We start from the raw sequence: 12,232 nt of genomic DNA, 5'->3' as shown, positions 1-12,232 counted from the left end.
GGCTCCTGGCTTCTGATTAGTTTGGCTTCAGCTGTTGTGGCCATTTGGGGAGTGAACCAGTGGACAAAAGATCTTCCTCTGTGTCTCTCCTCTCTGTAAATCTGACTTTCCAGTAAATAAATAAATAAATAAATAAATATTTAAAAAAAGAAATGCTAGTTTTTTTGAGTTTTGTCGTACAGATAAGAGAACTGAAGGCTGACAGAAGGTCCTAGGATATAAAAAAGCCCAGAGTGGCCTGGCTTTCAACGGTGGTCTTAGGTTAGTTTTTGTTATCCGAGTGATTCATATAGCAACCATAGATTCTTCTAAACAGGTGATTGGCAACAGAAATGGAGGAAAAGAATGGAAGATAATGAAGGAAGAGTTAATAACACTTAAAGTGCTTGTTACGGGTACTTCCAGAACTCTGTTAGGTGCTGTTAGTTTTCCTCTTGTTTTTCAAAATCAAAACAAAACAAAAACCAAAAAAGAAACCATTTCATTGTAGGGAATAATAGATCTGTTCTATAGATTTGAAATTGGAAACACACTGGGGTTAAATGACTTGGGGTTAAATCTTGTAGATCTGGAATTTGAATCATCAATCTATCTAAATATATTTTCTTTTATGCCAATATTACATTGTTGAGCTATTCTGAGAATCACCTATACCCTTTAAGAGATTCTCCTTAATTCCAAAATACTTCATGATTTAAAACAGCTTGCTTACTTTTCTTGGTACAGTTCACTTTAACAGGTGATGAAGCTCAGACACATGTTGGCCATATTCAGAGATGGAATGGGCAAGGAAGGGAATGGTGGGAGTGAGATGTTTCTACTTTCCTCATTTATCCACCAGAGAAGAGAGAGCACCCTCCCCATTGCCTGGCTTCTTAGGAGTCAAAGGAGGGAGTGGTTACATGAAACCAGCCCAAGTCTCCAGTCAGGAGGAGTACATCCTGGGGAAGTGGTCATTTGATGACAGGTGGGCATGGGACTGGGGTAACATGGATTCCAGTTTGTGAATCTAAGCTAGCTACCTGCCTGTCTCAATTTCTTCCTCTCTCAGAGACCTATGACTATTATTAAGGGTTGCTGAAGGATGTGGAATAATCTCATTTTTAAAAAATAAGATTTAATATTTTCCATGATATGTTTTTGTCAGTATAAGGATTTCTCCTTTTCCCTTCCCCCTTCCTTCCTCCCTTCCCCTTCCACCATTTCCACCCCATATTATCATGGTAGTATAATCCTTTAGTAACAATTGCAAGTTTCACATTCTCCTACCCATATGCACTATGGCATTATAGGTATAGACAAAGGCAGAAAAATCTAACATTATGTTATTGAGGCTTTTTTAACAGTTTCACCCAGAGTCCTCCCTTTATTTGGGATGCGAAACGTATACTGTAAGGTATCTGCATTTCCAGGTGTGTTAACCTCCATTATACAGATCGTCTATGAGTGTGTGTGTGTGTTCACTTGTTCACCTATATATCTATTTGTATTTTGCATAAAGGTTATCTTATATTAGAGAGAACGTGTGAATATTTGTCCTTTTGGGGTTGGCTTATTTCACTGAGCATAATGGCCTCTAGGTGGGACCATTTTGTATGCAAATAGTAGAATTTCATTCTTCTTAATGTTTAGGTAATATTCCGTGGAGTAGATGTATCACAGTTTCTTTATCTGTTCCTCTTTCAATGGTTATGTGGAATATTTCCATGTCTTCACTATTGTGGATTGTGGTACTAAAAATATAGGGTTATTGGTCACTTTTTCATATGCAGGTTTAACTTCCTTTATATTTATTCCTAGTAATGGAGATGACTCCATCATATAGTGGATAAATTTTCACTTGTCTTAGTGCTCTCCATATTGACTTCCATAGTTGCTGTACTAACCTACATTTCCAGCAATCCATGCCAACAGGTGTTGTTAGTATATTTCTAAATGTAGGCTAATCTCACTCAAGTTAGGTTGATTGTGGTTTTTATTTATATTTCCTTGATAGTTAGGCAACCTGGACATTTTTTCATATGTCTGTTTGCCACTTGAATCTGCTGTTTTGAAAAATGCTTGCTCATTTCCTTCACCCATTCCGCAACAGGATTATTTTATTATTATTATTATTTTAGCTGCTTTCTGCAGATTAGGGGCAAAAGCCTTGAATGTCCCAAGTATGGAAAGCTATCCCTATCTTATCTAATGGATCCATCTCACAAGCCAGAGAAATTCTAGTTAGTGTTAATGGCTGTGCCCCTTGCATTGTCACTGCCACTCTGAGAAGTCGTTGGCCACTTTTTATCTTTTGGAGCAGCATCCAAGTCCTCAGCTGGTTCATAGGAATGGCCTGCCTCATCATTTGTGTACAACTAGGCATGCTCCTCTCCCCTGCGCAGGAATCAGCACAGGAGGCTCCACAGCATGCTCTGTGTGCTCTGATGCCAGTGGGCACATCTCTGGGCCCTGGTCCACGACACTGGGGATCCTGTTGCATCTGAGACCAACTAGAGATGAAAGCCTGGCCTTCTTAGCATTGTCAAAGGCCTTCAGTAGTCCTCATGGTTCCTCCCCAAGGACCTCAACCTCAGGCCCCTTGTCTAGCACAGTGGTGTACCACAGGTACGACTGCCTAGGGCCTGTCAGGGCCCAGGTCTGCTTCTTCCTGGCCAGCCTGGTGACATACTGTAGATGTGGCCTGCCTAGGACCTTGGCATCTGGCTCTTGGCCTGCTACGCCATGGCTGGTGTGGTGGTGTACCATGAATGTAGTGTGCTTAGCACTCATGACTTCCCTTGTCTGCCAGTGGCCTTCACTGGGACATCCCCTCAGGCCCCGGGCCAAGCACTGTGGAGGCCGCAGGAACAGCCATCTAAGACCCTGGCATGGGACTCCAATCCGCTTGCTCCTAGCATGGCACTTTGCCAGGGGTGCACTGTGCCTCTGGGAGCTACCTGACTTAGGACCAGAAGTCTGGATTTTTAAATCTTTTCCTATAAAAGTCAGGCTCTTGCAGGTTTAATGCTAAAGAATAAGCAGCTTTGCTGGCAAACAGTATGGTTAACAGAGTTGGCATGAACCAGGCCCAGAATGCCAGCCAGCTGTGGGCTTCTTTTCTCCCAGCAGCGTAACACTTGCCTAGGTCCAAGACAGTCTAGACAGCAGCTTACAGCCAGGGCAACGCAGCTATCTGTAATGCAGCATTCCACAAAACTTTCTTATTCAGTATCTCCAGGTTAAGTTTTCAGATTCCAAGACATTGCTCATAGAGATTTTTTTTATATGGTTATCTGATGTTCCTTTGGATGTTTTAAAGTCAAAATGACTTGAGGTGTGTTAGTATGCTATTAGGAATAAACTCAGATCGAATGATTGCACTCAGAAGTGAGGAGGAAATGTAAATAGGACATAGCAAAATCTTTGATATTCAGTAAATGTTAAAGATGTTCATGAATTAAAAATGTTGCACTAGTTCTTAATAATAGGGTTTTGAGTTTGATAATAATGAATTCAGTACAATAAAAAAGTTAGCAAGGATCTACTCTACTTATAAAATCTTAAAGAAATCCCTTCAGAATGAATCTAAGAATATCAACAGGGCATGCAAGCTGCTACTCATTTCTGGGCCTGCCTTCCTGCTCAGGCCCATCTCTGTGTCTGTGTTGCTTCAGATCTTACTGCAGCCGCACCTGCTTGCCTGTCCAATGAAGAGCTGAGGCTCTGTGGGAAAGCTCTGTTTACCCAGTGTCATGGGCATGAAATGCAGCAGGTGCCAGCAAATGTCCATGAGTGGACAGAGTCAGTATTCATTCACCTTCTTACCCTTTGTGTTACCCCATGAGTGTAAACTTTTTGTTGATTTAAGTGGGCAGTGGTTAAAAATACAGATTTTGGGAAGTGGATCTCCTGGGTTCAGAATCTTGGTTCATATCCTTAGTATTAGCATTGCAGTCCTGGGCAGTTATCTAACTGCTCTACTTCACTTTCTATATCTATAAAATAAAGATAATAATACAATTATGATAATAATTCCATGGAGTTTTGAGATGCTCCCTCATTCTGCCTTTCAGATAAACAAAAGTGAACATTAAGTGGATAAATGCATGAAAGAACTTAGAGCAGTGTCCGGTGTGTGACAAGTGCCATGTAAACGGCTTTAGCCAAACCCTGTCCTCTTTCTGTCCCATTGTCTGTTTTCGGTCCTCATCATCTTGGTGACAGCCTTTCTGCTGATCCTGCTTTTTCACTTCTCTTTGTTCATGAAAACATCATCAGGTCTTATGGTTTCTTTCTTTAATGTGTCTAGCTGCTGTGCTAGACTATGAGCCCTTTTAGGGGAAGCTTAATGGATTAGGTAAGGTAGTCAGTTATGATGTGAAGCAGCGGGACAGGGAGGGAGTGTGGTTTAATGGCCTTGGAATGGGGCATCCCATGTCAGAGTGCTGCTTTGGGTCAATGCTGCTTCCTGCTTCCAGTCCAGCTTCCTGCTGGTCTACCTAGGGTCAACAGACCAAGGCCTGAGTGCCTGGGTCCCTGCCACCCATGTGGAAAACCAGGAACCCAGGAGTTCCTCCTGCCTTCAGCCTGGTCTGGCCTGGGCTGGTGTCAGATCAAAAGAAGGAGGACCTCTTCATCTCCTTTGTCTTTTTTTTTTTTTTTTTTTTTAAGATTTATTTTATTGAAAAGACAGATTTACAGAGCGAAGGAAAGGCAGAAACACCTGTCTGCTGAGTCAATCCCCAGGTGGCTACAATGGCTGGAGCTTAGCCCATACAAAGCTAGGAACCAAGAGATTCTTCTGGGTCTCCCATGCGGGTGCAGGGTCCCAAGGTTTAGGCCATCCTTTTACTGCTTTCCCAGGCCATAAGCAGGGAGCTGGGTGGGAAGTGGAGCAGCCAAGACATGAACTGGTGCTCATGTGGGATCCTGGTGCATACAAAGGGAGGATACTAGCCACTAGGCTACTGTGCCAGGCCCATTGCAGACAGAGGTTTAACTTGCTATGCCACAACACTAGTCCCAGAAATAACATTCTGAAGTTAGCAATGCCTTGTTATTTTTTACAAAACCTTTTGCAGCTTAATGCAAAATATAAAATTAAGGGACAGAGTAAGATTTTTTTTTCCCACTTATCGGAAGAGAACATGAAAAGTGGGAAGCAGCAGAAAGATTTTGACAACATCAGAAACCGCCACATAATCTTTCTGATGATAGCACAGTTACCTGCTAAAAGCAAATATCATCAGGTCTTCTTCACTTCTTTAATTAATTACAATAAATTACAATAAAACGCAATTTACTTAATGAATAAACTACCGATAATTTTTTAAAGGATCATTGGAATTTTCTCCTTTTTTGAAGCTTTTATAATATTTCCTTTAAATATTGTTCTATTTTCAAGTTTTTAATGTTATTTTAAGTAGTAAAAATTATTTTTGTTTTGAATTTTCAGTATGGGAAGTACAATATCCTTCATGCAAAATTAATGTTAGTCCTGATTTATAGAGTTGCTAAGTATAAACTATTTTTGAGAAAAATCTATTTGTACTCTTACAAAGAAAAAATATGTGGTGGTAACTGTCACAAACTTGAAATAGGACCTTGGTATTTGTTCTAAATCAGTTATGATATTAATTTTACTGTTACAGGTGGAAAAAAGATGGCAGTGGAAGTAAAGTCACCCACCCTGTTTCTAGGAAACGCGTCTTACAGTTTGTTGCAATAAAACGAAAAGACTGTGGAGAATGGGCAATCCCAGGGGTGAGCCTTCAGCTTAACATTTTAAGTTCTTTTTAGTTGTGTTCTTTACTTTATTCTTGGTTATTGCAGGTGGATGTTTTCTACTCCACTTACTCTCCCTTCTTCCCCACTTATGTTTCAATAATTCCTATGTAATAAATTATAATTACTTAGTTATAATTAAGTAATTAAAATTTATTAATTCATAACTTACATTTATTAGTAGTTGCTAATAATCATGTAATTTTAATAAGTATTAATATTAATACTTAATCATATGAATAGTTTATTGTTAATTTAATAAGTAATATTTTTCATCGCTACTAAGAAGTATCATCGTGAGCAAGTTTATACCATGGAAGGTGTTAGAATTTGAGTCTCATTTTAACACCTTCTGGAAAAATGATGGACATTGCCATTAGGCCAAGGCTTGTGTTCTTGATGTTCCACTTGGAGGTGCTTAATATTGTGTTCAGGCCATCTTTATTGTAAGAAACATTACATCTGTCTTATAGAGTTCTTAGAGATGGCATGTACGCACCTCATTCATTTTAGGTCTCATCTTAGAATTCAGGCCTCAAAAAAACACACAAAGAATTCAGGCCTCACTATCATATTTTAAGCTTTTTAAAAATTGACATTTTAGAGAATTTTATATTTTATTTTTAATATTGTTTACATGGTTGAGAGGGATACACAACCTGGATCTTGTACTTGCTAGAGAGTACTGTGGTTCAGCCTAAAATGACTTGCATCTAGTTCCCATACTTGCCAGTGGCTACTGAGGCCTACCCTGGCTAGCCTGTACCCATTCTGGCTCTTGTGCATGCCATCTGGTAGAGCAGCATAACTCAGCTCAGTCTGGCATGGCTTGCCCCCAGTATGGCTTTCTCCAGCAAGTACTATAGCTTGGCTTAGCCCAGCCTGTCCCCAGAACAGTTCCTGCTGTCAGGTACAGCAGCCTAGCTCTGTCTGGCCCACCTGCACCTTGTCCTGGCTCTCGCACATGCCAGGAGGTGCTACAGACTAATAGGTAGTGCATCCTAACCCAGCCCAACCTGCACCCATTCCCAGCTCTTGTGTGAATCTGTAGTGCAGCCTAGTCTGTTGTAGCCTACACCCCTTCCTTGCTCTTATTTATGCCCCGTGAGCGCCGCAGCCTGGGCCTGGCCTGACCCATCCTAGCTGTTGTGCTCCCCAGCAGGAACTACAGCTTATTAGGGGAGTTCCCCAAGTCCCGCTGCTAGGCCTGCTCTCACCCCTGGATCTCCCAATTACCAGTGGTTGCTATGGCTCCGCTCTGATCTGTCCCCAGTCCCAGCATTTGTATGTGTCAACGGGGCCTGCAGTCTGCCTCAGCTCATCCTCCTCCCAGCCTCAGCTCCTGTGAGTATAGGGGAGTTTCCACAGTCCATTCTGGCTCTACCTTCTTGGGATGAATTCCTGCCAGCAGGCCCTGAGGCCACTGAGGAGACAAACTGATAGGAGATATCTACCTATTGTGAAGAAACTACAAGCTTATGAAGACTAGGGAAAGGGAAGACAGTAAGGTGTCTCCTGACAGTCCCCCACTCAACAAAGACACTGTAATTGGCTAGAAGGCACATTTAGTCTTCTAGACTTTCCAGTCATGTCACAGGTCATGTTCAACATGCAGGGCTGGAAGTTATGCTTCAGGTCATGGGCAGGTAAGCTGTGAGCCACGCCCACCAGGTAGCAGGTAGAGATCCTGGGGCTGGCAATCTCCCACACTACCCTTTGCCACCCCTAGCCCTCCCACAAACTGTTGAATACTGCAGTCCCAGAGGAGCAAGCCCATATATACTCTATAGAATCTTCCCCTAGATTGATTCTCACATTCCATGTTCTTGAGGGTACTGTGACCCAGTTCCATCTGTTGGTTGAGTCCCCCAAGTCTGCAGTAGCTGGGACTGGGCTGGGATCAGAGACAATTTGTTTCCAATTTCCTTTTTCTTCTTCCTGAATCTGGGGGAAGGAGAGCGTGGAAGAAGCTACACCCAGAATCGTAACCATATCAGCACCAGGGATGGGGGATGGCCACCCATTGTCATTTCAGGGTCCCCGATGTGGAGCATTCTCTGAGGGTACTAAGTTGTTTTGATAGCTCTGGAATTGTGTTGATTTCATTGCTGCAAGGATGACGAAGTTCTTCCAAGGTGCATTAGCTGACATAGTCCATCTTGGAGTCTTCATTCATCCAGATATTTGCTGTCAACGCTTGGCCAGAAGTGTTGTCCAATTTGTTCCGCACTCCTTGGTACTAGATGTCCTCTGCAGGCCTCAATGAACTGGTTGTCATATCCCCCATGTGCACCTGGGCATGCTGTCCACTGCAATCTTCAGCAACTGAGGAGGGCTCCATACTGACACATGCATCCCATGGTCAGACTGCAGATCCTGCAATTTTTCCCATGGTTGGAGTTCTGAGTCCAGTGGGTCGGTTGAGAAGTTCCCCAAAGAAACCTCATCTGACATGACTGTGTGTGCCAGCCAGTGTGGCGTCTGGCTCAGTCTGTTAACCACATCAACCTACACACACAATGGTGGTTGCAGTTGTTGGGTCAGTTCTGTCTCTAGTCCCATCTATTACGCACACCAAAGGATTAAAGGTTTTGACTTTTTGAAAAATCTGACTCTTAGGGCATGGTGGAACCAGGAGAGAAGATTAGTGCTGCACTGAAAAGAGAATTTGGTGAGGAAGCTCTCAACTCCTTACAGAAATCCAGTGCTGAAAAGAAAAAAATAGAGGAACAATTGCACCGACTCTTTAACCAAGACCATCTAGTGGTAAGAAATTGTGGTTCATGGAAGGAATTGAGTCCTGTGGACAAGGAGAAGTGACTTCCTGGTTCACCAGTAAGTCTGAAACATCCTTCCCTAAATAAGGTGGGATTCTTGTATATTCAAAATTCACAAAAACAACTTCAAGTGTTGATCTCTATGTAAAAAGACTTTAAAATTTTATAGCCTAACTTGAGTTCAACTGTATCATTTTCTTTTGGTTCTTCTTTACACTAGATATGAGCTAATATGACAAATTAAGATATTTCCTTATACATGGAGTATTAGCCAACAGAAAACCATTTATGGCAGGTGGATGAGTTCAGCTCTTCATAAATAAATATTCATGTTTTAAATTATGTAATACAGAATTTCTCTGGTTGATAACCATTTACTTACTACTCTTTTTAATCTGTCTGTTTTTACAAATAGATATATAAGGGATATGTTGATGACCCTCGAAACACTGATAATGCCTGGATGGAGACGGAAGCTGTGAACTACCATGATGAAACAGGTCATTCTGTGCTTATTGTTAGGAAGTGACTGTGATTGACATTAGGGCAGGATTGCATCTGCACACTTTTAGCTTCTTAAGCCAATTAACTATTGATTGTAGGATTTTATTATGTAAATTATTGATTGTAACAGTATACAGAGAAAAACCTCACAGATATTATCACCAGTAACTAAATTTCTTTAATTAGTTGGTAGCATCTGAATTTAAGGTTGTGTTTATAAGATAAAATTGTGTTTTAAAGTTGTTTGATTAGTTTACCTTTTTCCCCAAAAAGATTGATTTATTTAATTGAAAGCTACAAAGAGACAGAATGAGAGAGAGAAAGAGAGCGAGCGAGCGAGCGCTTCCAGTGCTGGTTCATTGCCCCGTAGCTGTTATGGCCAGGGCTGGAGCAGGTCAAGGCCAGGCGCTTCATATGGGCTTTTCCTGTGGGTGTTGGGAGCCCAAACACTTTGGCTCTCCTATGCTGTTTTTCTCAGGCCGTTACCAGGGAGCTGACTCGGGGGCGGAGTGGTTGGGACATGACCTGGGATCCACATGGGATGTCAGTATTGTATAACTGGCCCCTAAAGTTTACTTTTTACTTCTGTTTCTCCTTTGATGTTTGAATAGTTGTAATGAGAATACACAGAGTTACCATTTTAAAGTGGCATTTAGAAACTTGTGTGCTAAAATATTGGATCTTCAAAACAATACCTTTATTATTTTATTATATTATCATAAAAGTAAGGGTAGTAGATTTTATTAATGGTTATTTAGGAAATAGATGATATAAAGGGAGAAAATATTAAAGATATTAGTTCTATAATTACTGAAAGATAATTGCTGTTAATATGTTGGTATGTTTTCTTCCAGATTTAGTATAGCTCTTTTTTATATTTTGCTTTATTTTGGTCTGCTTTAATAAAAGGAGCTTAAACTGTGCATTCCGCTTGGTAGCTGTTTTTACTCAATAAACCATGAGCAGGTAGTTAAGATATCTACATGCCATGTCAGGTTACGTGGGTTCAGTGCCTGCATCAGGCTTCTAGCTCTTGATTCCTGCTAATGCTTATCCTGAGAGGCAACAGTCGCGGCTCAAGTGATTGGACTCCCCTCAGCTCCGCTCTTGCAGCCTCGACCCAGTCCGGTTGTAGGCACTCGGGAGTGAGCCAGTCAGTGGGCTCTCTCTCTCTCTTTCTGACTCTGAGGGAAGCTGATCCATATGTACTGGCATGGAATGATGTCTATGTATTTATATATGTATATTTGATGTATATGAATATAATCTTTGTGTATCTATATATGTGATTTTTTGATTTTTTTTTTCTTTCTGGGAGGTAGAGACAGAGTGTCCATCAAAGAGTATGTCCCTTTTTTCTTTTTATTTGTTTGAGAGTCAGAGAAAGTGAACTCTGATCTGTTGGTTCACTCTTGAAGTGCCCACCCATGAGGTTTAAGGTGGGGATTGTGAACTCAGGTGGCAGGGCCCAGCTACTTGACCATCATTCATTGCCTGCGGCGGGAGCTGAACACCCACCGGGAGCTGTGCTATGGGCTACAGGTGTCACCCACTAGGTCAGACATGCCTGTCTGAAAGCACTTGATAAACTTTGATAAATTGTCATATGGAAATATACACATCTTCAGTTCAATTTTATAAGTAGAACTAGTTTAATACAAATATTTACATATAAATATTTTGATTTCTAATTTGAGAAGAAGAGTTCATTTACTTTTAAGTCTATAAGATGAGTCACCAATATTCCTTTTCACATCTAAGTCTAATCCTTCTGGAATTTGTTTTGATATAAAATTTCATACATATGCTTGTTTTAGAGGATAATAGTCTTTTTTAAAAAAACTCTTATTGGTACATCTACCTAAAATTTAGGAACTTGTTAGGAATTGGAATATTTTAGTTTGTGATTCACATTGTTGCTCAATACAGTGGTGATTTAAGAGTTAGTAAAAATACTTGAAGATAGAATTATGCTGAAAAAGAGTGGAATAAAGAATTGCTTTCTCTTAGTGATGGATGTTTTCTTTGGTGATTAGGTGAGGTCATGGATAATCTTACCCTGGAAGCTGGAGATGATGCTGGAAAGGTGAAATGGGTGGACATCAGTGACCAACTCGAGCTGTATGCCAGTCACTCTCAGTTCATCAAGCTCGTGGCTGAGAAACGGGACGCGCACTGGAATGTGGAGTTGGAAGCTGACTGCCAGGGGTTGTAGCTGGTGGCCCCTGGGAGCCAGAGGTCAGCCATCCAGGGAGTATGTGCAAGAAAAGGCGTGGTACAGCGCTCAGACCACAGAATTGGACAAGGTAGCTGGTTGGCCTGTGCGCTTTCAAAGCTTCCCAGTTAGAAGGTCTTGTATGAACTTGGACTGAGTAAATACGAAACAAAACACGGAATTTTCAGCTTTCTGGTCAAAAGATAAAAGAATCATCATTCTAGTTTTGCCTGCTTTAAACCACAGTTAACATTTCCTTCCTTTGAAGAATGCTGATTAGAATAAGTTCCTGATCAGCTGTGACTGCTGCTTTTGCTTTCTCTCTGGGTCCTGACCAGCGGCAAATGCACCTGCTCATCTGAGACCTCAGAGTCCCAGCACCTCAGGCTCCTCCTGGAGCAGCATCCCTGACTGCGCTCACTCTCAGCCTGGCTGTCCTTTAAGTTATTTGCTTCACATTTTGCTTTGTATGATTTTATACTCAAGTTCATTTCGAAAGCAGAAACTGATGTGTGCTTGACTATAGTCATCTATTTTATGATCATTTCAGTTATCCTTATAGTCAATAAAAATTAAAATTGAATAAGCATTTATACCCTCCTTCTCAGCCAATCTGAATTTTAAAAATATGTCCAAGGAATTAGCAATATAAATATATTTTATTTCATTCTGTCCTTAACTGCTGTATAAGGCAATTTAAAAATAAATATTCTTAAAGGAATTAAAATCAGGGAGAGATGGAGGTCTTTGTGTGTTAAAAGTGTTTTTGTTAGGAAGAGAATTGTAAGGATGAAAATCAGCTTTTGGGACACATGTAGTCATCATAAATCCCAGAGAAAAGAAAAAGGGATCTCTTGGGAGGCAGAAAAGGCGAGAGAGCTAACCCTCGTCGTTGGACACATGTTCTTTTGAGGGTATTCATTAGGCAGTTCTGTACACTAACTCCTTCCACCTTCAGCAGGGGGCATGA

General features: G+C 41.1%; 1 protein-coding gene across 3 annotated transcripts in view; it reads left to right on the top strand.

Moving 5' to 3' along the window:
* Nucleotides 1-11,989, top strand: part of NUDT9 (nudix hydrolase 9) — a 28,303-nt gene extending 16,314 nt beyond the window's left edge. For all 3 annotated transcript variants that reach the window (XM_058667061.1, XM_058667060.1, XM_058667062.1), the window contains exons 5-8: nucleotides 5,634-5,745; nucleotides 8,386-8,532; nucleotides 8,959-9,043; nucleotides 11,084-11,989. In XM_058667061.1, the coding sequence (XP_058523044.1) occupies nucleotides 5,634-5,745; nucleotides 8,386-8,532; nucleotides 8,959-9,043; nucleotides 11,084-11,262 (523 nt within the window). In that variant the 3' untranslated portion in view covers nucleotides 11,263-11,989. The remainder of the gene's footprint in view (nucleotides 1-5,633; nucleotides 5,746-8,385; nucleotides 8,533-8,958; nucleotides 9,044-11,083) is intronic.
* The last annotated feature ends 243 nt before the right edge of the window (nucleotides 11,990-12,232 follow it).

Source organism: Ochotona princeps, chromosome 7, assembly GCF_030435755.1.
Source record: "Ochotona princeps isolate mOchPri1 chromosome 7, mOchPri1.hap1, whole genome shotgun sequence".
In the NCBI taxonomy this organism is placed as follows: Eukaryota; Metazoa; Chordata; class Mammalia; order Lagomorpha; family Ochotonidae; genus Ochotona; species Ochotona princeps.
This window is presented reverse-complemented; position numbering and strand designations above follow the sequence as displayed.